The 25,448-nt window shown below is 44.3% G+C and overlaps 1 protein-coding gene across 1 annotated transcript; it reads left to right on the plus strand.

The window, feature by feature from the left end:
* Positions 1 to 3,260: 3,260 nt before the first annotated feature.
* Positions 3,261 to 16,460, plus strand: LOC106430637. Its single transcript, XM_048742105.1, has 10 exons — positions 3,261 to 3,430; positions 3,503 to 4,154; positions 4,279 to 4,716; positions 14,607 to 14,747; positions 14,850 to 14,957; positions 15,034 to 15,180; positions 15,258 to 15,592; positions 15,685 to 15,766; positions 15,852 to 16,009; positions 16,121 to 16,460. The coding sequence occupies exons 1-10, from the start codon at positions 3,261 to 3,263 to the stop codon at positions 16,458 to 16,460; spliced, it is 2,571 nt and encodes an 856-aa protein (XP_048598062.1).
* Positions 16,461 to 25,448: the final 8,988 nt, after the last annotated feature.

Raw genomic sequence — 25,448 nt, forward strand, 5'->3', positions numbered from 1 at the left:
TATAACTCGTCAGGGGTAATCTTGTAAATTGGTGAAGACTTGGACTTCAAGTTGGCTGTGACTAAACGGGGTTTCTGCGCGCTTCACTGTCGATCGATGTCAAGATATGAACATCGATCGATTATTTCTCTCCAATATCGACCGATGGTCGAGCTCGAAGGTCATCTCGGGTGCTTGCTCCAAATATCTCTAAAATGCTCCAAAATCATCACTTCTCTCCAAATCACTTATGATCTTACAAATATAATAAATAGACTCTATAATATAATAATTATTAGTAAAAACACCTATAAACCATCGATGAAAATGGATCAAATCCATGGTCTATCATCAAGCATGTTTCAGACATGATGTGTGTAATGACATGCTGATCCTCAGGAAGAATGGTGTTTTAGAATCAACTTACTAATTTCTGAATCTCTCATGAGTAAGAATGATTTTGGAATCAACTTCGAATCCGACCAGCTGATCCTCAGGAAGAATGGTGTTTTTATTGGAAACGGTTTTGTTAAATCTTGACTAGTCAAAAAATGTGTGTAATAACTGTCCTTAAGAAAAATGATGTACCTACTTCCAAAGTTTCAATGAATAAGAATTCAGTTGCTTATTGATATCACTCAAATTACCCTAAAGAGTGTTACTCTCGTCAAAAGAGGTTCAGATGTAGTACTTAGGGATCGAATCCACAAAGACTCTAGGATTACTCAACAGACTTAAATAATTAGAAATGAAGATAGAATAAAAAGTTTTAATAGTTTTAAAAGCAGTAAATGATAAATCGAAAACAATAGTGATTCAATAGATTGAATTGAAGTGGTTTCAAGATTGGGAAAGCAGCTAGATTCAGACAATTCTCAGGTATAAAATGTATGCACTTAGTTTAGACTAAAGGCTTTGATGGTTCTTGAACTAAACATTGATTTAACCGGATAGGTTATCTTCGCTAGATCTCGGATCTCAACTGTCGTATTTTGATCTCGAGAGAGTATCGATCGATGTGACTTGATGTACATCGACCGATACACCTTTGTAACGATCGACCGACAGAACGATAGTTGCGTCGATCGATGGTTATTCTAGCGAGCTTTACGAACGGGTTTAACTTGTTCTCTAACCTTCTCAGACCAACTGTCGTTGCGCCTGAGTTAGTTAGATCACGCAAATGGGTTCAAGTATTGAGGGGAAACGGTTAGTTGGACTCAATTAATCCTAAGATCTAAAATGAAGGTGATCAATCTCAATTTTAGCATTAAGTTCATAAGCAATGAAAGAACAATCAAAACACCTTTTTAATAGTCATATTAGCAGTACATAATTTCAACCATGGTGAGAAACCTAAATCTAACAATTGGTTTACTCAAACATATTCATGAGAGACAAAGTCATGATGGTGTGAAATAAACTCAAATGAAACATAGAACACAAATAGATAGAGTAATAGAAATAAAGGAGTTCAAGATCTTCTCTGTTTTGCAGTCTCAGATCTATCTCTCCAATCCTAAGCCCTCCTAATGGTAGCCAAAATGCTCCTTCTCCAAAAACTAGGTCTTTGCAAGTGTCTGCCTAGAAATGATACAAAACCCTAGTACATATAGCCTAACAGGCGGCTAGGGACTTAAGTTGTAAATAATAGATCTTCTGGGAAATGAAATCTTTTAATTTGCGATTTCATTCGTGTGACTGGGCATCGATCGATGCACATGTGTGTATGTCGATCGATGGTAAGTGATTATGATAGACCGATGTTGCTCTTCAAGCGTCGATCGATTTTCCTTGCGTAAAAGCATTCTAAAATGTCCCAAAAGTATCATTTTCTTCCATCAGATGAATAAACCTGTATTTGCTTTGAAAAGACTCTAAAACATGATTAATACATCTTAAAACCTTTATATACCATGTATAAAAACGGGTGAAAATCATGGTATATCAATTCCCCCAGACTTATCTTTTGACTTGTCCTCAAGCTAAACCAACGGACAATCTCTCTGGAAGAGGGTTGAAAACATCAGGGACTCACAGATTTGAAACATTGAAATTATCACCTCTATAATATAGCATTCCACATCTAAGGTTCCTTCTTATAGATATACATTATGCAATATCCTAGCTTAGCAACCAAAATCATCTAGCCAACAATCTTAACTAATCTTATCATCAATCTCCTCAACCAACCTCATTTCTTAATGTAAAAAGTGTAGGCTTTACCTTGGGAGTATCGATCACAGGATGCAAGGATTTCAGAAAATTATCTGGAACTGCAGGTAATAGTTAGTTCCTAATTTCTCTCTCTAATTTCTCTCTTGAGTCAAAGTTAGCCCCAAGACAAGCGGTGAAGTCAGGTTAGTGTTGGAGGTTAGCTTCGGTTCTTTCTAACAAGCTAGCAAGTGTGTATAGTTGACTGGTTGATCCACTTTAGAATCTATAGTATTATCCACAGTCAGTAAATCTAGAATGGTGCTAGAAAGTGGTTAGACATTCAAGTAGAAATCATTAGTTCATAATCCCCTTCTTGACTCAATAAAAGTATTTTTGAAAAGATTTTTGACAAAAACTCAAGAAAGTGGTGTTAGTACTACCTCCCCCAGACTTAAATTGTACCGACTCGGTGCAAATTGTCCAAGGGTAGGTTAAAATCAAGTTAGATGTTCGAGAATGTTAGAGTGAGAATGAAGTACCTATCCGTACTACACATCGATCGATGTAATCCTCTCCATATCGATCGATGTTACTCGCCCAGAATCGATGGATGTAATCCTCTCCATATCGATCAATGGCGAAACACAAAAAATTTTGCATGTGCTTGGAGTCAAACTCGAAGTTCCTTGCCTAATGTTAGCTCTGTTAGACATCCAAGCATAAGAAATAATAAGCATCGTCAAACATAAAATATAAGTTTAAAAACATAAAGAGAAATTAGGACGTATACCAAGGTATTATACCATAATTAACACCACACCAAAAGACACTTTTCTGACCACTATTCATAAATTTTCTAGACACTGCTACCCCTATATGTACCACTTCGGCGTGAGATTACGAAATCTAAAATGGAAGATATGAAGTACGTAGTTTGAGATTTTGTCAGTCCTTAATATTTAAGAAATCTTAATAGATTTAGTGAATCTTTCTCTTCTCACATATATTCATATATTTACTCTCTGAAATCTCATTCCTCTTTCCCCGATACAATCATCTATCTCTCTCATCGTTATCATCGAGGTTCATCACCAAACCCCAATTTCTACAAAATCAGTAACAAAATGGAAGAAGAAGATCGCTCATCTCTACCTCTACGCATTCCAGACAGGATTTTCGCGGTGGACCATGAACCAGTCGGCGTTAGAGTAACGCCATACCACAAACCCTATGCCATTAGGCAAATACTCAACGCTCTCGATCCTGAAGAAGTAGACACCATCAGGGGCTCATCGTTCGGGAAGCTTATTGAGATTGGGGAGAAGCCTTCTTTCTCCTGACGTTTTGGCCGTTTCATAATCTCCAGGCAGCTATTAGTCTCAAGCAAACACGAAGCTTGGTTCATATTCGCAGGCAAACCTGTACGTTTTTCTCTTCGAGAGTTCGCCTATGTAACTGGGCTAAACTGTCGCAAGCTTCCCAAACACACAAAAAAAAGAGCCAAGAAAATTATCTCGGAAAAACCATACTGGGGGGAGCTTTTTGGGACACTGAAGGAGGTCCCCGTCACTTATGTTGTAAGAATGCTAAAGAAAAGAACCGTCAAAGATAGCTGCATTCGTGTGAAATACGCTCTATTAGCTTTACTAGCTGCTGTTATTCTACCAACCACGCACACACCGCGTATCTCACAAGATCACGCAGAGCTTATCAAAGACATAGATGATTTCTTTGCATACCCATGGGGCAGAGTATCCTTTGACATGCTCATGAGTAGTATTAAAGAGAGGAAGGAGGTTTCACTGTCGCAAAACACCATTGCTCTGAAAGGATTTGTGCTTTCACTACAGCTTGTAATGGTCGAAGCCATCCCCGCTCTAACAGAGGTTGTCAACGATGGATCCTCATCTGGCTCAGAAAGTGACGGCTGTGAGGAAGATGATCTAGTAGATGAAGATAAGAATGGGAAGCGGAGCCTCAGCCCGGGTCATGCTCGCGCCATCGACGCAGCTGGAGAGGTACATATTACCATTACCCATACTTATTCACGTCCTCAGTCAAAATGTGAAATAGTACAATTTGATCACTGTCTCCATTGCAACCAACACTGACTTCTCGTTACTTTTTTACTTTGCGTGGTAGGTCGCAGTTCATTCTATAATAGTAGAAGAAAAAGAACACTTCAAAGCGTCACCTGATCTTGGCTGGTCGGACGACGAGGAGGATCCTATCGTGGACAATTTGATGAGTCTACTCGAGCAGCAATTTCCCTTCAACAAGTCAAGCTTTACCGGCGGCGTAACTAAGCTAGAGGTCAATAGGATGCGCGAAGGTGCAAAAACAGAGGCAATTAACCGGAAAACAGTGAAGCCAAAGCAGACAAAACAGACAACAACCTCAGAGGTCATAGATGTTGAATCAGTTGCATCGATGGTCAGAGACAAAGTTAGAGAAGATCTTTCCCGGATTGAGAGGAAATTAAGCACACTTTCTGAATCTTTCATCACCTTCCAAACCAATGTCCTAGAAAGCATCCAACAATTGGTTCGTAAATTGGAGGTTTCTTCTGGCCAGATACCAGTTAGCTCTTCAGCGCAGACTGAAAATGTTTCCAATGTCGCTAGAGATGGCTGTGGGAACCGAAATTCGCACTGTCGATTTCCGTTAAAATAAGGAAACTAGGAAAACCCTAATTTCCCAGAGGTCCCGGATCTCTGCGAGAGCCAACGACAAGTGATCGAATATATGCGGAAATCATGAAAAGATAACAAACGAGTTTAGAGAAAACAGTAGATCTTATTTCGAGTCCGCGTAAGAGCGTTGCGATCATTACAAGAGAATACAAAGGCTTTGGCCGCAGGGGCCGTCAGCGAGTTACCTAGTTCTAGCAACATAAAACCCTAATCCTAGTTGAGTCGCAGCTCGATAACAAAGGACGAAAAAGATATCTAAAAGGCTTAGATTGATTTCGGACTGAACCTTGTTAAAGGCTGCCTACGTACCCCTTTCGAGGATCAAGCCGAACGTAGTTCAATTGATAGAGCTGGACAAGAGATCGAACTGCCTGGGCGAGTTCGTCTAGTAATTGAGTGCCAGTCATAGAAACCGAACTTGTCGAGAATAAGCCTAAAGTTTCTAATTGCAGAGAATTCCGAATCTAAAAAGTTCTCCCCCTTGCTCCTCGCCTAGGACTCCTTATATACTAGCTCCAAGGTCGGTTTACGCTTTTACTCTTCTGCCCTTAAGCCGTCATAGCATAAAAATGGAGATATTCCATTTTTCCCGATCTTCACAATTATCTTCAAAACTTCCGTATTTATCCGCGGAAACTTGACATTTATCCTTCCTTGTGGACCAAGCGTAAACCAGGCTGTGGTTTACGGGCTTTTGATTAGGAAAATCGTAGGATGGGCCTCGAGTCGTGTTTTAGGTCCCTTTGGGCCGTCTTCCGACTCGACACGTTTACTACGAGTTTTCTGCGGTTTCTAATCCGCGAAGTTTGATCGATGAATTAGAATGGCGGGAAACATGGACTGAGCTTGCTACGGTCTTCGGGAGATAGCATTCGAAGGTTTTGACGAGAATGCAAGAACTGGTGTCGTATTGACGTTCGGAAAGGTTCAATCGCTACACAGCGACCGAACTTTGGCTCGAGCCCGGTCGCTTCGTAGCGACCGAGCGGGACGAGCGCTCGGTCGCTACGTAGCGACCGAGCTTGGCTGAGCTCGGTCGCTACGTAGCGACCGAGCGGGACGATCGCTCGGTCGCTACGTAGCGACCGAGCTTTGGCTTGAGCTCGGTCGCTACGTAGCGACCGAGCGGGACGATCGCTCGGTCGCTACGTAGCGACCGAGCTTTGGCTTGAACTCGGTCGCTACGTAGCGACCGAGCGGGACGATCGCTCGGTCGCTACGTAGCGACCGAGCTTGGCTGAGCTCGGTCGCTACGTAGCGACCGAGCGGGATGATCGCTCGGTCGCTACGTAGCGACCGAGCTTTGGCTCGAGCTCGGTCGCTACGTAGCGACCGAGCGGGACGATCGCTCGGTCGCTACGTAGCGACCGAGCTTTGGCTCGAGCTCGGTCGCTACGTAGCGACCGAGCGGGACGATCGCTCGGTCGCTACGTAGCGACCGAGCTTTGGCTCGAGCTCGGTCGCTACGTAGCGACCGAGCGGGACGATCGCTCGGTCGCTACGTAGCGACCGAGCTTTGGCTCGAGCTCGGTCGCTACGTAGCGACCGAGCGGGACGATCGCTCGGTCGCTACGTAGCGACCGAGCTTTGGCTCGAGCTCGGTCGCTACGTAGCGACCGAGCGGGACGATCGCTCGGTCGCTACGTAGCGACCGAGCTTTGGCTCGAGCTCGGTCGCTACGTAGCGACCGAGCGGGACGATCGCTCGGTCGCTACGTAGCGACCGAGCTTTGGCTCGAGCTCGGTCGCTACGTAGCGACCGAGCGGGACGATCGCTCGGTCGCTACGTAGCGACCGAGCTTGGCTGAGCTCGGTCGCTACGTAGCGACCGAGCGGGACGATCGCTCGGTCGCTACGTAGCGACCGAGCTTTGGCTCGAGCTCGGTCGCTACGTAGCGACCGAGCGGGACGATCGCTCGGTCGCTACGTAGCGACCGAGCGAGACGGATGCTCGGTCGCTACGTAGCGACCGAGCTTGGCTCGAGCTCGGTCGCTACGTAGCGACCGAGCTGTGTGCATGCTTGGTCGCCGCGTATCGATCGAGCTTGGCTTGTCCGCGGTCTGATTTCCATACTCGAGCTTGTCCGCGGCCGATTTGGATACATGTCCGTTGCCTTCGGACAATCGGTATTTAGTGGTTCGATTGAGATTTGGACGATATTTTACTGCAAGGCTGTTCGTAAAGATATCTTTACGAAGATTACTTTTCGTAAAAACGGTTATGCTGATTTTTACGGACTTTCAGACATTGATTCCGTCGTGACCGATTTTGACCCCAACAGTTAGCCCCCCAGCTCGTTAGAATCATGAGCTTCTAGCGTGAGGTTCTAGCGAGTGGCTTGGCAAGTTAGGCAAGTTAGGTGAGTTAGGCGGAATTAATGGTTGAAAAGGTCTGTGGTAAGTGATCTTCTCGCTCTCCTAAAAGTAGAAAACGCGATAAGATTGGGGCTGCGCCTTATGACGGCTGCCTACGTACCCTTGTTGAAGGGATCAAGCCTTTCGTAGTTCATCTTGGAGTTAAGGTTCTTATGACTAGTTTTCCAGTAGGACCTTTATGGTCTAGTTTTTATGTAGCGGTTATAAGGCGTGTTGCTGCCGATGGCATTTTGTATGGGTGTAGAGGGAAGACTACGAGTTGTCGTCTCGTAATCTAACTCTGTGTGAATTGCCATATCCATAATCTGTTTCGAGAGTTTTCCGCAGTGTGTAAACTTGCGGGATTTTCTGAAGACGTTCGAATATTGGCAAAGAGACAAATTTTGGGATCTCGTATCAGGGTGTTTGATACTATGCCTAGAGATGTTAGAGACCAGTGCGCTGGGTTTAGGGCAAGACCTAGGTTTACTCCTGGTTTTAGAGGGTGCGATGACTAATTCGACTTACGTATCCCGTTTCAGTTTCATCCTGATTCCATACCGATTTAAAGTCCGCGATAGGTTCTCGGCTTATACGACTTGTATGGTTGGAATCGAGCATCTCTCCGGAGACCGGAAGTGCTGGACCAAAATTTCGGATTTCTTTTATAGCGCTATTATCCTTGTGTCGGATGTAAGAGAGTCATCTTCTACGAGATGGCTAAGTCTGTTTAGGACGTTAAGAGTTTGTTGTGATCAGCAACAAACTTAATGGTAAAAATTACTATTTTGAGTCTTCGCGAAGAATATGTTTTGAGAAGATGTTAGTGCGTATGACTGTCTGGTCTTCCATGAAGGTGTTTTTATCGAGGAAGGAAATTTCGTCGAAGAACTAATCTTCAGGCGTCCGCGACGTCTCGCGATGCTGAAGATTTGTTATTCTTTCGTATGCCACGTTTCGTGCTTGAAATGTTCGCGGGCTTTGAAGATATTTCGCGATGTTGCGAGGGTTTAGTATTAGCCCTGTGTTTGAGAAACATTCTGGTTTGACTAAGAATGTTCGCAGCCAAAAATTGTTGTTCCTGCTCGGATGCTAATAGTTTTGTTTGCGATCGAGGAATTATGACTGAGGTGTCGTGTAAATTTGTCCATGGGAACAAGTGTTTTCCTTCATGGTGCTTTGTGAAGAGTTGGCCTTCCGAGATGTATTTCGTGCATTTTTTAGGATGTTTCGTATAGCTCTAGAAGCTTTGTTACGAATTTTTCCTTACATGCCGCGTATTGTGGTTAAAACGTTGCGGGCTTAAAGTGAATTGTGGAGCGTATTGAACTTGGTCAATTTTCGAAAAGTTTAGATTTTCCGTTAACCGTTTGGTTGTTAGGACTTAGTTTCGTTATGAAGAATTTATCATATGATTTCCGATTGTGGGCTATACGATAATTTATCATATCATATAACCGATTTTACGAAGGTCGTAAATCAGTGATATGTATACATATGTCAAAGTAGCATTGTTTCTGCGGGTTCTACGAGAAACGTTCCCGCTGTGATTTTGATCTTAGGTGAAAGTTGCTTGGCGTTACCCATGGAGTATTACCGAAGTTTATTTCAATACGATCTAGTCGCGGAACGTTTTTCATAGGTTTTTCGAGAGGATTCTCATGACACATTTGTTTCTTGAACGAATTGGTCAACCAGAAGTGGATCTAGCTAACCATCGGGAGGAAAGTGCTCCTTTTAATGTGCACGATGCTACATATATTCTCGAGTTTTCTTCGTCGCAAATGTTTTCGATACTTTTCCGTGACTTACTTGGTACAACGGAAACTGAAAGAAATGCTTTGGTGATTGAAGATTTCTCGCCGCTAAGTTTAAAACGAAACTGGCTTTCTGAAGCCGGAAAAGGCTTCAATACTTTGGCTAATCGTCGAGTTTCAGTTTGATATTGGTACAAGTTTTCTGTACGCATGATTGCGACAAGAAATGATGTATAGTTTTTGAGATTATGTTCATGATCGTCTGGATATGTTGCTAGCGTTTAGACGAATATTAAGATTGTCGTTTGCCTATTCTTGACGATTTGCAGAAGTTTTTTGAAGTTTGGGAGTATACGAGTATAGTATACGTACCTACTCCCCCTTTTTTTTTTACGAAAGAAAAACGGTTGAACCGATACTTTGAAGGGTTGTGTACGTTTCCTCTCCTGATGTTTGGAATGATCGATAATTCGGGACGATTTATAGACGACGCTTGGACTGTGATTTGGTTGTTTCCACGTTGACGACTTGGGATATGTCGGTTCCGAGAAAATTGCCAGAAACGAATCGGTTTTAAGACGACGTTCATGTCTCTAACTTTTTCTCTCTTTAGGAAGCGAGCTTGATATGCGTGGCGATCATTTCTCGACTTTCGGAGAGTTTAGATCGGTTTGCAAGATCTGGATGAACAATTATGGAACAATATATCGAGACAGGAAAAATCGCTTAAAACTTAGTTCGCTAGACTATCCGCCTAGGTTTTACGTTCCCTAAAGTTCTATGGCAGCCTCAAAGTAATTTCCTACGAAAATTCCAAGTCTGATTTCAAAAATTTCAAGTCGGAAATACCTTAGTTCTCTCGAAGATGCAGTTTTGTCCCTTCTCAGTTTTGCGTGCTCATTTCCGTTTCCTATTCTCGTGTATGTTCGCCATTTCCGATATTGGTGTTTACCCTTTGAAACTTGACATTTATCTTCCGAACTTGACTGTTATCTTCTCCTTAGATAAGACGTCGATTTTTGTAAAAAGGTCCAACGTAATCGTATAGTTAAGGCGGCTAAGGTGTTAAGTTAACCATTGCCGTTTTATACGATTAATCTGAATCCATGCGAGAAAATAGGTCTTTGCGGTTTTTTTTTTATATCGTAAAGTCTCAATGGTAACTTCAATCGAGGCGAAACAAGAGACGTTTCGATCGAGATTCGAAAGTGAACGCAAAGATGGAGGTAGGGTGAGCAGAAACAAGCCAAGGAGTTTAGGATGAGGTTTACTTGTTTTTGTCGTAAAATCTCAACGGAAACTCCGATTGAGACGAAACCAAAAGCGTTTCGATGAGAATTCAAAGGAGAACGCAAAGGAGGACCCCTTTGAGGCCTGACAGGTTGCTATAGCGAGTGAGGATGTCATCTCGGTCGCTATAGCGAGTGGAAGGGAGCCGAGACGAGTCCCACTTGTTTTCGTCGTAAAATCTCAACGGAAACTCCGATTGAAACGAAACGAAAAGCATTTTGAAGAGGATTCAAAGGAGAACGCAAAGGAAGAACCCTTTGAGGACTTACAGGTCGCTACGTAGCGACTGACAGTCTGACAGGTCGCTACGTAGCGAATGGAAGCAAGCCAAGAAGCGTCCTACTTGTTTTCGTCGTAAAATCTCAACGGAAACTCCGATTGAGACGAAACAAAAAGCATTTCGAAGAGGATTCAAAGGAGAACGCAAAGGAAGAACCCTTTGAGGACTTACAGGTCGCTACGTAGCGACTGACAGTCTGACAGGTCGCTACGTAGCGAGTGGAAGCAAGCCGAGACGAGTCCCACTTGTTTTCGTCGTAAAATCTCAACGGAAACTCCGATTGAGACGAAACGAAAAGCGTTTCGACGAGGATTCAAAAGAGAACCCAAAGAAGGACCTTTCTGAGGCCTTACAGGTCGCTACGTAGCGACTGACAGTCTGACAGGTCGCTACGTAGCGAGTGGAAGCAAGCCGAGAAGAGTCCCACTTGTTTTCGTCGTAAAATCTCAACGGAAACTCCGATTGAGACGAAACGAAAAGCGTTTCGACGAGGATTCAAAAGAGAACCCAAAGAAGGACCTTTCTGAGGCCTTACAGGTCGCTACGTAGCGACTGACAGTCTGACAGGTCGCTACGTAGCGAGTGGAAGCAAGCCGAGAAGATTCCCACTTGTGTTCGTCGTAAAATCTCAACGGAAACTCCGATTGAGACGAAACGAAAAGCGTTTCGACGAGGATTCAAAAGAGAACCCAAAGAAGGACCTTTCTGAGGCCTTACAGGTCGCTACGTAGCGACTGACAGTCTGACAGGTCGCTACGTAGCGAGTGGAAGCAAGCCGAGAAGATTCCCACTTGTGTTCGTCGTAAAATCTCAACGGAAACTCCGATTGAGACGAAACGAAAAGCGTTTCGACGAGGATTCAAAAGAGAACCCAAAGGAGGACCTTTCTGAGGCCTTACAGGTCGCTATGTAGCGAGTGGAGAGTTGGCTTGAGCTCGGTCACTACGTAGCGACCGAGCAGTGTGTGTGCTCGGTCGCTACGTAGCGACCGAGCAGCGTGTGCGTGCTCGGTCGCTACGTAGCGACCGAGCAGTGTGCGTGCTCGGTCGCTACGTAGCGACCGAGCAGCGTGTTCGTGCTCGGTCGCTACGTAGCGACCGAGCAGCGTGTGTGCTCGGTCGCTACGTAGCGACCGAGCAGCGTGCGTGCTCGGTCGCTACGTAGCGACCGAGCCGTGTGAGTGCTCGGTCGCTACGTAGCGACCGAGCCGTGTAATCGTTTTGTTGTGTTTCCTTTTTCCGCGATTAACGTAGGGGTTTTTCAGCGGTTTTTTTGGGAGAACAAGTTTTTATCCTTCCGAAATGTTTTCGGAAAACGTGTTTTGGTAAAACCCTTATGCATCGAGATTTGTTTACGGGGTTTTGATAAGATTTATCGTTTCCCTTCTTGTTTACAGGGAGGAATCGCGAGCTTGTTTTAGTGCTCTTCCTGTGGCGGAAGGTCGCGACTAAGTTTTCGATTTTGTTGAAAACTACGGCGTTTGCGTAAGCGTTGGCCATAGGAGCAGTCAGTGCTGCGAGTTTGTCTTTCATATATCCAAACATCGTTTCGATCAAGCGTTTTGTGGCCATGAGTAAGAGTAATCCGTAACCCCCCCTCCTTCTAGCGCCAAACTGTGGGAACCGAAATTCGCACTGTCGATTTCCGTTTAAATAAGGAAACTAGGAAAACCCTAATTTCCCAGAGGTCCCGGATCTCTGCGAGAGCCAACGACAAGTGATCGAATATATGCGGAAATCATGAAAAGATAACAAACGAGTTTAGAGAAAACAGTAGATCTTATTTCGAGTCCGCGTAAGAGCGTTGCGATCATTACAAGAGAATACAAAGGCTTTGGCCGCAGGGGCCGTCAGCGAGTTACCTAGTTCTAGCAACATAAAACCCTAATCCTAGTTGAGTCGCAGCTCGATAACAAAGGACGAAAAAGATATCTAAAAGGCTTAGATTGATTTCGGACTGAACCTTGTTAAAGGCTGCCTACGTACCCCTTTCGAGGATCAAGCCGAACGTAGTTCAATTGATAGAGCTGGACAAGAGATCGAACTGCCTGGGCGAGTTCGTCTAGTAATTGAGTGCCAGTCATAGAAACCGAACTTGTCGAGAATAAGCCTAAAGTTTCTAAGTGCAGAGAATTCCGAATCTAAAAAGTTCTCCCCCTTGCTCCTCGCCTAGGACTCCTTATATACTAGCTCCAAGGTCGGTTTACGCTTTTACTCTTCTGCCCTTAAGCCGTCATAGCATAAAAATGGAGATATTCCATTTTTCCCGATCTTCACAATTATCTTCAAAACTTCCGTATTTATCCGCGGAAACTTGACATTTATCCTTCCTTGTGGACCAAGCGTAAACCAGGCTGTGGTTTACGGGCTTTTGATTAGGAAAATCGTAGGATGGGCCTCGAGTCGTGTTTTAGGTCCCTTTGGGCCGTCTTCCGACTCGACACGTTTACTACGAGTTTTCCGCGGTTTCTAATCCGCGAAGTTTGATCGATGAATTAGAATGGCGGGAAACATGGACTGAGCTTGCTACGGTCTTCGGGAGATAGCATTCGAAGGTTTTGACGAGAATGCAAGAACTGGTGTCGTATTGACGTTCGGAAAGGTTCAATCGCTACACAGCGACCGAACTTTGGCTCGAGCCCGGTCGCTTCGTAGCGACCGAGCGGGACGAGCGCTCGGTCGCTACGTAGCGACCGAGCTTGGCTGAGCTCGGTCGCTACGTAGCGACCGAGCGGGACGATCGCTCGGTCGCTACGTAGCGACCGAGCTTTGGCTCGAGCTCGGTCGCTACGTAGCGACCGAGCGGGACGATCGCTCGGTCGCTACGTAGCGACCGAGCTTTGGCTCGAGCTCGGTCGCTACGTAGCGACCGAGCGGGACGATCGCTCGGTCGCTACGTAGCGACCGAGCTTGGCTGAGCTCGGTCGCTACGTAGCGACCGAGCGGGATGATCGCTCGGTCGCTACGTAGCGACCGAGCTTTGGCTCGAGCTCGGTCGCTACGTAGCGACCGAGCGGGACGATCGCTCGGTCGCTACGTAGCGACCGAGCTTTGGCTCGAGCTCGGTCGCTACGTAGCGACCGAGCGGGACGATCGCTCGGTCGCTACGTAGCGACCGAGCTTTGGCTCGAGCTCGGTCGCTACGTAGCGACCGAGCGGGACGATCGCTCGGTCGCTACGTAGCGACCGAGCTTTGGCTCGAGCTCGGTCGCTACGTAGCGACCGAGCTTTGGCTCGAGCTCGGTCGCTACGTAGCGACCGAGCGGGACGATCGCTCGGTCGCTACGTAGCGACCGAGCTTGGCTGAGCTCGGTCGCTACGTAGCGACCGAGCGGGACGATCGCTCGGTCGCTACGTAGCGACCGAGCTTTGGTTCGAGCTCGGTCGCTACGTAGCGACCGAGCGGGACGATCGCTCGGTCGCTACGTAGCGACCGAGCGGGAAGATCGCTCGGTCGCTACATAGCGACCGAGCTTTGGCTCGAGCTCGGTCGCTACGTAGCGACCGAGCGGGACGATCGCTCGGTCGCTACGTAGCGACCGAGCGAGACGGATGCTCGGTCGCTACGTAGCGACCGAGCTTGGCTCGAGCTCGGTCGCTACGTAGCGACCGAGCTGTGTGCATGCTTGGTCGCTGCGTATCGATCGAGCTTGGCTTGTCCGCGGTCTGATTTCCATACTCGAGCTTGTCCGCGGCCGATTTGGATACATGTCTGTTGCCTTCGGACAATCGGTATTTAGTGGTTCGATTGAGATTTGGACGATATTTTACTGCAAGGCTGTTCGTAAAGATATCTTTACGAAGATTACTTTTCGTAAAAACGGTTATGTTGATTTTTACGGACTTTCAGACATTGATTCCGTCGTGACCGATTTTGACCCCAACAATGGCCAACATCGAGACATCAGGCGCACTTCACCACACTGTGTAGGTATTCATACCGAATCCGCCCAAAATGATATTATCAACGACGCTATCCGATTCGCAAACCAAACAACATCATTGCCTGTCGATGTAAGTTTTTCAATAACCAGACAAATATTATGTTAACCGGATAATTCTCTGACGTTGTATACATAATATTCACCACTTTGCAGGCCCTGAACGGAGGACAAGGGATTCAGCCAGTGATACACACCGGAAATCAGACACAGCGCGACAGCCATGAAGAGATGATAACTGACCATCCCCCCGTTGCAATCCTATTCTCAAATCAAGCAAATATATTTTCTGTCGATGTAAGTTTCTCAATAACCGGCTACACTATGATACCAGCCGATTAACACGATGACTCACTTTGATTCTTTTCTAAGTCTTTAGTGATATTTTCTTGTCAATAGGTTGCAAGTAACACATCCGCTTCGTTGGTCGTTGACAATCCCCCACCACCATATTCCCTTGGCCGTGAAGGAAAAGTTGCTGATCATAGGCAAAGTTCAGCAGATATGGTATGTACAACTTTGTTTTAGGTAGCACTGCGCCAGTTCTGTTCTATTTGCCTAATTGAGTCTAATTACTTTGCAGAACCTTGACCCTGAGTTACTATTCACAAAACCAACCTTCTCCCTAGGTCTAACTCAGGAGGAACGTCCACACCTGAAAGAGACTGTCACTGAAGGGGTTAGCATGTGTGAAAATGACGTTGATCATAGTCAAAGCTCACCAGATACGGTACGTACAACTTTGTTTCAGGTTGCACAGCGCCACACTGCTCCCTCTGCCTAATTTGAGTCTAATTAATTTTGCAGAATCTTGACCATGAGTTACCATTCCCAAAACCAACCTTCTCCCTAGGGCTAACTCAGGAGGAACGCCCGCACCAGAAGGAGGCTGCCACTGAAGGTGAAACTACGTGCGCAAACGCTGCTGGCAAAGAAATTTGCGAACAGGATGATCAGCTGGGTGCCTGCCGGAAAAGTAAGAGACTTAAGGCCCTACCCAAGTCTCTGGTGGGACAGTATGAATGCGACATGCGTCTCCTCAATCGGGCCCGAGTAGCATTTGTAGATCCCGACAACACAGGCGGGAACATTGATTACGCTGCAAAGTTCTCTTCCCTCCTCGATAAACTGAAGACACCATTGTAAGTTTATATTCTAGATGGTCAAATTAATTGTTAGCTGTATAATTATTTAAGATACCGTCTACTAAACTTTCTTGTCCGTCCTCATGTAGTACAATACGCATTTGCCAATCAACGCTAGAGAGCAATGACCTAAATGAGCTTGTTCAAAGATCCTCTCCCTTGCCACCAAAGGTTTGTTCATCTGCCCTGCAATGTTATTGGTGTGCTGCTAGGAATATTGTACCTTAATATTATTGTTTTTAATTTTCAATAACAGGTGGTTGATGTTCTCATTGGCCATATCAGTTCACAGTTTACGCTAAACTCACCCCCAAACCAGTCCAACCACCCTGTGTTCATGGACACTCAGTTTGTTTCCCAGCTCTCAAAACTGTTTACCAACTTTTCTAAGATGTCGAAGAAAGAGTCCTTCTGGTTTCCCAGCCATATACTTGAGCGAGTTTGAAGTTATCCAGACGCTGACCGTTACTATCTTCCTTTCAATCTCGACAGAAAACACTGGGTCGGTGTTTGCGTTGATTGCAGCAGCCGGTCAATTGTTCTGATGGACTGCAACATAGCACTCAGGACTGACAGCATGATGGTGAAAGAGGTTACTCCCATTGCTCAGATGTTTCCATACCTGCTGAAACAAGGGGCTAAACAGCTTCTGCACAAAGATGCTAGAGCATTTCCCATTGAGAGACCTCGTAGCATTCCGCAAAATACATCTCATGCGGACTCTGCTGTGTCAGCCCTTCTTCTCGTGCAAGCTCACGCCGTCGCAGGTGTCGACCTCTGCAAATGCATTACCCCTGATAAAATCGGCAGCGAAGTTGAAAGGCTGGCGGTTATGTTTTACGAAGCCACCGTGGGAATGCTCTAAACCGTCCGACCGTCACTCCTTTATGTCATGCACATGTGTGTTTGTTGTTTTTGCTAAGTCTCTCTATCTATGAAAACGGACTATCGTACTGCTTATCATACTCTTATGCTTTTTATTAGGTCTTTTCTACGTTTCAATAACTCTTATGAAAAATAAAGAGAATCATGTTGATCGAACTCTTATAATGTCGATTTAAGTTTAATGAAGCTGTTATATTTTCTGTAGCCATATACACTATGGACTTCCCTTAAATTATTAGCCAGCTATTGAAATCGAATGTGTAGCCAATATTCTTTTCATCATTGGTTACAAATCTCTAACACATGTGATGAAAAGAATGCAATATGTTCAGAAGTAGGTGATGCATGACAAGTAACAATATTGTTTCTGATTGTTGTATGTTTTACAACTACTCAATTCCAGTATAGTTACCTGGTTCTACTCGGAAACGGGCGGACATACGATGAACCATGTTATTGTCTCGCAATTGGGCACTACCCCTCTAAATTTTCTATTTACCATTATTCGAACATGTTAACCGGCTATTATGTTAACCGTCTAACATTACGGATGGTTGGTTTAGCTATTTCTTTTTGTTTTTAAACATGTTAACCGTCTAACATTATAGGTGGTTGGTTTAGCTAGTTCTTTGTGTTTTTAAACATGTTAACCGTCTAACATTACGTATGGTTTGTTTAGCTAGTTCTCTGTGTTTTTTAACATGTTAACCGTGTAATATTATGATTAACCGTATAACCTTTAGAGTAGACTTTATTTAATATTTTTCTACTAGCCAACCATCCATCTTTCAGAAATGTATGTGTTTCTAAATATAAATTCGGTTTACAGTTTATAAATTGATTTTCCATCAAACCACTATCATCACCATCTTTCTGAATATACAATTCCTACTAGTCCAGACAAGCGTCAAATTTAGTAGGGAAGAAAACCTTTATTTATCATAACATTGCGATATTACCACTAATCCAACAACCCATACAAAGCAGAAAGCTACAATATAATACATAACAAAAGTTTTATTTTAGCCCTGCTGAACTGAACTATCCTCTTTCCATACAACTCTCCCACGCAACCATCTCCTTCCCTCGGCTTGCTACTTTTTCTTATATTGGACGCTTGCATGTCGCCTTGTTATGGTTCAGACCCTTGCACCTACTGCATACAATTCTCCTACGGACGCATTTCATCTGATAAGCGACACAACACCCATAGCCAACCCAGCATTATATTAGTTTACGTAATGCAAATATATATGAACAAGCGATAAGTTTGGATTGATAGACATTACCAATTTCTCTCCACGCGAGAAGAACCTATGTTTCTTCGGCCTACCCGGGGGGCGTCTCGTTGCTGGAGGACTAAGGCGCCGGCCATTGAAGATAGCATCATTCTCTGAAAATCCACTGTAATCCCCAACCGGCACTATCCTCTCCTGATAAGCACCCCTCAGCATACTTACGTTGTAAGCTTCCATCACTAAACTCTCAACCAACACACCAGACTGCAATGCCGCAGCTATCGCGTGTGGACATGGGATACTGAGCATCTGAAACGCAAAACAGCTACAACATTTGTTAGCGAGTTTCACATGAATGCTTCCTCCCTTCTTGTCCCGCACCTCGAACTCACCATCAGCAATATTAGTTACCTCGTAACCCCCTGTCATCTCAAAGTTTCTTGTTACAATCCCGAGCACACGGGGCGATAGGGCATTGTTATTCCTATTTGCTGAAGTTCTCCTGCTTGCAAACCACTCCGTCAGCTTCCCTCTAACGTAATCAACCAACCGGATAACCGGGAACTCTCTCGCTTCATTTAAAACTGCATTCCACGACTCCGCTAGATTACTCGTCATTATGTCATACCTATCTCCAGGAAAATGCGACCTTGCCCAATGTTCAAACCCTATATCCAACAGGTATTTTGCACAGCCCGCATCCATTTCTTTTATTTCGTTGAACGTTTTGTAGAAGTCCTCTAGCCGGTATGATCTAGCTGCTTTGGCAACCAAGAAAGGCAGGTGCCTTCCTTTGAAATTCGTCCGGATGTTTCTCTTTAGGTGGACGATACATACACAGTGCCCTGCGCCAGGATATACCTAGGGATGCACAATAGTAATTTAAGATTAATGCTCACCGATAACATTTGCATTCACTTATAACACTCTAACCAGCTAACAAATATTATTTATGGCTAAATTTGCATGCACCTATAATACTCTACCAGCTAACACTCTAACTGAATTACATTTATCTGTACCTATAACAATCTAACTAGCTAACAAATATTGATTCTGGCTACATTTACACAACTCTATACAACTATAACTAGCTAACAAAAACGGACTTTGGCTACACATTTCATTAACCTACTAATTCATACTAGGACAGAATAATACAATTTACATTATGCCAAGGATCGCGACCTTTACCTTGCTTAGGCCTTTGTAAATTGAAGAATTCCGGTCGGAAACAAACACTAAACCCCCAATGTTCGTCACAAACGTTGTTAGCTGCTTGAAAAACCATTCCCATGATGTGTCGTTCTCACTATCAACCACCGCAATTGCCAACGGAAATATTTGGTAATTACCGTCTTGTGCAGAGGCCGTCAACAAGCAACCTGCATACTTCCCTTTCAAGTGAGTCCCATCAACCACAATCACTTTTCTCATATACTGATATCCTTTCACAGAAGCTCCCAATGCCACAAACATGTACTTGAAGCGGTGTCCTCCATCATCTGTTGGCTCTGCGCAAAGATTGGCTATGGTTCCTGGATTCATGGTCACAAGCTTGTTCATATACGATGGCAAGTGAATGTACGATGCGTTACACGACCCTTGTACATTATCTATTGCCAAATCTCTCGATCGCCAAGCCTTCCAGTATGAGATATTGACGTCATGATCTCCCCGCATCATTTGCCTTATTTCTCCCGGGCGGGGCCCACCCCCAGTACCAGCAAACTTTGTCCTCATTAGCATGCCAATAACAGAAGCCGTGGCTTGATTCTGGTAACCTCCACGCTCGTCTATTGTACACTGGTGCCTACTCTCGTAGGTTCTTATTTCAAACACATCACAATCCTTTAACCGAACCGCATAGACGCGCCATGGACACCCCCTTCCGCAGCACTTTAGGATCATCATTGTTGGATCGGACTTTGCATTTCGGAAACAAAACTTCTGGCTGATTGCGTATAAGGCCATATGCTGCTTGAAATCCTCTCTTGTTCTGAAAATCATTCCAACAGCCAACTTCCCTTCCTGATCACCAACTTCTCCTGAACACTCAAAAAGGTTACATTTTGTTACTAGTGATTTATTAGAGACAAAAGCTATGTTACATATATATTATGGAAGCGGCGGACAACGTAATCATTATGAGTAATAATTATGAAAAAGCATGGTTGGACAGTCTTAACGCTTTAGTTAAATTTAAATTTTCACAACTATATGGTCAAGCGGCATTCTCTTTAATGAATAGCTTAGTCTAATGTTGACACATATACCCTAAATTTAACATAACTTTGCATTTCCATTAATACATTATTTTAAAAGTTATACAACTAACATCATCATTACGAGAAATAAAACTAAAAAACTTGGTTAGACAGTCTTAACTCTTTAATTAATTTTCCAAAACAATATGTTAAAGTGCCATTTTTCATAAATAGCTAAGTCCAATGCTGGAACGGTTAAAATACATTGTACACAGATAAATGTAAACATAACTTTGCATTTCCATTCATGCATTATTAGGAAAGTTACACAACTTTCTTACATACGTTAATATTAAACATAAACGGTTACCCAAAAGTTTACCCCAACAAAAGCCAACCATCCCGGCCAAACTTTATGTTAACCGTTTCCAAAATCTGTACCCTCCTTATTGCAACATAAACAAAATATGACATAATTTAACATTTAAACCCATAAGCTGGTGATGGACTTAAGCGTTTCCAGACCCACCTTTTTGTCGCTTGCATGAGTTGATCCCTCTGTGGTCTTAGTAGACTTTGTTCCCACCTTTTCTTCCCCTTCTCCGCAAGCTAAGGTTAGCATCAGAGCCGGTGGAGGAAGCCCCTGACTTCCAGCAAAAAGGTTATCACCTATCGGTGGGATTTTAGCTGCGTTGCGTCCCCCTGCATGGAAAACACAACGTATATAAATCATCACTTACGTAAGCTTAAAAAATTAAGTCACCTAACAGAATTTAATTTGGTCTATACCTTTGTCCTCCAATGGGTCCACGCTAACAGATCCAACACCCACTGCAGTTTCGACCACACCACGCACTTCCATGCGGACTGATGTTGCCTTTGGACCAACCTGAGTGCAAATCACTGCAGTGTCGCTGGTGGATGAGGAACCATCATCACCCGTGACCACAACAACTCCCTCCTTCACAACAGCTCCACCTTTTTTGAATCCAAGACCAACAGCACCACCTCCATCGCATTCAGGTAAATCCTCAGTTGACTCTGTCTCATCAGTTGACTTGGTCTCCTCACGCAAAACACCCTCCCAAAACGCATTTCTACTTGCCTCCATAGCAGCAGCACGCTCACGGTTGCAAAACTCAGGGAAAGTCAGAACATCTATCCCCACGTCCCACAACACCGCGGGTGCTTTGGTCTGACCCACAGATTCCTGAATGATACCCTTTCCTTTATCCAGAGTGCCTTGTCCCCCTGTGCAAATTAGAATAATTTAGTTCTGATTAACATTAACCAAACAAAATACATAGTAACATGATATAATATTTGTTAGCGTATCTTATTAACATTAACCAAACAAAATTCATAATGACATGATATAATGTTTTGGTTGCCATCATTTTGTACATGGCTAATTATAAGCACGGCTAGCCGTTCAGGAATTAATTTAACCAGCGTATCTTAATAATGTTTTGGTTGCCATCATTTTGTACATGGCTAATTATAAGCACGGTTAGCCGTTCAGGAATTAATTTAACCAGCGTAACAAAAAACGTAACCGTCCTATATTTTAATTAGCTCATCTACGACTTATGTTTTCACAGCTAACAAGTTTATTGGTTCTGATCCGAATATGGTAACCATCCAATATTAAACGTTTATTAGCTGGATACAACAATTTTTAGGTTGAACCACTTACTATTCAGACCTCCCATGGTTGAATCCATACGCCCAACACCTTTGCTGGCGTCTTCCATTTCAGAGTCCTCATCAAGACAAATCAGCCAAGGCCCTGGCTGTGCCTGCTCGTCCATCTGGCGAGTGTTTTCCTTCTCAGCAAACTCCATCTCCATTGCAACTCTGTAAAATACCACCATCTCTTCCTCACCGAAGATCTCTGTCATGACCTTCTCACTTGTTGCCATCCTTTTGCCAAACACCAACCCTGAGACGTTGATATTTACACACCCACTATGTTAGCCAACTGCTATAACCTTATAAACTATAGACTATGAAATATACTCTAAATTATATACTCACTCTCGTAAGACGCTTTTGCGTTTGCATCTTGCGTTTGGTCAACAACAAAAGATGAGGAACCGATGTAAAACGGTGAGCGGCGGTTGAAATGGTATTGTGCAACACTCTTCGCCCCCAATGTCACCAACAATGTGAACTCCACCATCCAAGGTCTTCCGGCCATCAGGTCAACGAGCTCGGTCGTACTTCCTATGGTTAGAGGTGGAGTATGACCACTTGGGACAACCATCCAGTTAGGTAATCCATATGTGATTAACCATAGGAGTGGTCTCACTGACACCATAATGGGTCCTCACAATCCCCTCAACAGTGGCGAAGCTCTCACCCTCATCCATGTACAAAGACAAACCGAGATCGGTTTGTACCGGAACAAAATGCCAGTACTGGGAATCATTCTTCCTCCACTCTCCACGCCAGATTCGCAACATCCTCCCCATGTCCTGCGACAAAACAGTAAAAAAAAAATTAGTAATCAGTAACTTTGAACTTATGCGTTTCATATTCATAAACTCAGCTACGGATTTTCAGTTACGACCCATAAATGCTGTAAATTATTGATTCAGTTTGGTACACCTGAACATTAACTGATTCACGACAGTAAATGATGGTATACAAATGCAGAACAATAAACGATCTAATAAATACAACGCAACGAATTAACTGTTATAAAAAACTGTCGAGATGACTAAAAAAGGATGAAGCTAACCTTTCTTCAGATTTAATCTCTACAAATTTCTCTGAGTTTTTTTCTGAGCTTAACAGACCAGACACTACCATTTATAGATGCCCAATGTTTTCTGAACAGTACAAGTATTTCATTACCCGAAGTTGTCTGCGTTTTCTATGCAATCTCTTCACTGGATTTTCTCTTTTTTTTTTCCTGAGTCTTATGTGTCAGACAGTTAGTGGAGAAGGTTATGCAGGACCTGCAGGAGAGCACTGGTCACTCACTCTGATCGAGATATATTTTACAAATCTATTCCCATATATTTTCCAAATCTTCTTGTACTTAGTTAGATTTAGGAAGATTCTAACTGTACTTCACTGAGCCCTATACGAAAGGAAGATCGCTTTTGTTGAAGGGTAGTCTGGACAAATCAACCTCTCCACGTAACCAACACATTTTCCTGTTGCACTATTTTTGGCATTTTTTTAGTTTCCATGTTTTCCTTGGTTTTTGGACAAATTATCCCAAACATAAATCCTACAAGTTCAGAAAATAAATAAACAAGTTCATAATAAGAGGAGAAGAGATAGAGATGTGAGGACTAGTCGGTGTCCTCATCAGTCGCCTCATCATCCTCTGGGAAGGGTCCCTGCGTGCTGCTGGTGCTGGTGCCTGCGCTCCTGTGGCTCTCCTGCTCCGACAAGAAACTCTAGCCCAGATGGCCTGAAGAGCGTCCACCACGAACCTCTGAAAGTCTCCCTGGTCGTGCATAGGGATGTCTGATATGTTCGGGAAGTCGGGGAGAGGAGGTGCCTGTGCGTCCTGAGATCTGGTACGGCGAATGCTGGGAGGTCGGCGTGACATGTTCCGCGGGTTGCGGAGGAATGCCTCGTCTGGCATGCATCGAAGCTGCTCCACGTTGTTGCCCAAGTCAGTGATCCTTCTATCTGGTAGGGGTAGAAGGCGATGCTCATCGCGGATCCTGAAGCACCAGAGTTTCCCTTCCTCGAGCCATAGTGAATGCACCAAGTGCTGCTCGTCGAGGAAGGCGTGGTGGCGGTCGGCAGAGCGAGAGTCAAGGCGGATGCCGAGATACTGAAAAATCGGGTTTAGAAGACTCCCAACTGTCTCCTTCTTATTCTTACCCTTGCTGGTGAAGGGCTTCTTCTTCAGCTCCACCAAGTGCGCGGCAAAGACAGCTTCGAGGTTCGGCGGGCTTACCTCGCCGTCCTCGTCCAACTCAACCAAATCCACCACGCCATTCACTGCGCAGAAAAGTAATGTGAGCTCCTTTATCCTGACCTTGTTGGGCTCCATCTTGCAAACCAGTGTGTTTGCAAGGAGCCGTAGGAAGTAGCAAAGTGCAGAATGGCGGATGTCTGATAGCACGGCCATGTTCGTGTCCCAAACTCCTGTGCCGACGATGTCCCAGAATCCCTCAATGTGTGAGAAAGGTAGGACCGTGTAAGAGGCGATGCTCTCATCGAAACCGTAGATGCGGCAGAGCTCGGAGATAGTGATCCTGTAGCGTGTCCCTCTGGCGAAGAAGGTCAAAGTGCCATCTCTCGCTACCCTCGCAGCTGAAGTCCTGTAGGTGACTTCGACAGTGGCCATGAACTGGCGGACGAGATCGGGGTAGAGGTCGTAAGCGCGAGAGGGCATGGTACCGAGTCCTAGCTGTGTGATCATGTCCTTAATATCTCCCTCGATCCCGAGCTTCTTCAGGATGGGTCGGTCAAGGAATTTGGTGGGCTCGATAGAGACTCCTAGCCATGCATTGTAGAAGAGGCTGTCGTAGTCGTCCCAGTCATCGGACAGAGGACGCTGACGGCACTCGTTGCTGTTGATCGCTGCCTTAGGATCATCATAGCCCGGGACATCGAATGGTGTGTTTTCGGCGCGAGGCCATGGATGACGCTGTGGGTTGGAGGAGCTGCTAGTCTCGTCGAACCTCGTGTTCAACATGAGTTCTCTGTTTCGTGCGTTTGTCTCTGAGCTGCTCATCTGAAACCAAGAAGAAAAGAAAGTTAACATTGTCGATAAAATGTAATATCGATCGATGGGTTGTACTGAACATCGATCGATATCGTCGTGTCGGAACAATCGGACAAGAGAGCATCGGTCGATGCGAACAAGTTCATATCGACCGATGTCGAATCGCGAAACCTGCAAAATCACTCAACTCCAAATTGCGTTTATACGAATCAAAAGGCATGGAAATCACAAACCGAACTCTAGATAAGCAATATGAACTACAAAAAATCTCTCAATCACACTAAATCAAGCGTTCTAATCCAACTCAAAACGAAAACCCTAATTTTTCGAAAAATTGAAAATTTCGAGTGCATACCTTGAATGTTGATTTCGGGAGTGGATTTAACAGTTACAGAGTGAAAAATCGAGTAGATTTAGGCGAAGAACAGACGAAATCCGTCAAGAATCAAGAGAGAAAAGAGGTGTTTCTGTTTTCGGTTTCGTTTGTGAGTGTGGAAGAGGAAGTGGGCTGATATCGAGTGAAATAAGTGTTAAAACCGTCGATATGCCCGCATCGATCGATGGCAGTAATCCTCGTCGATCGATGTCCTCTTTAAAGACAAATTCTAATTTCTAAATTTCCTAAATACTGCTAATATTAAGAAATACGGAAATTACTATTAATTACTATTAAATAGAATTTATTAATTTTGATTAATGATTTTTTAAATTAATTTATTATTATTATTATTTTATTTATTTTTTTTATTTTTTATAAAAATGGGTTGCCTCCCATTCAGCGCTAAATTTTTAAGTCTTTTGCTCGACTTCCTGATTAAACTAAT

This window comes from Brassica napus, chromosome A10 (assembly GCF_020379485.1).
Source record: "Brassica napus cultivar Da-Ae chromosome A10, Da-Ae, whole genome shotgun sequence".
Classification (NCBI taxonomy): Eukaryota; Viridiplantae; Streptophyta; class Magnoliopsida; order Brassicales; family Brassicaceae; genus Brassica; species Brassica napus.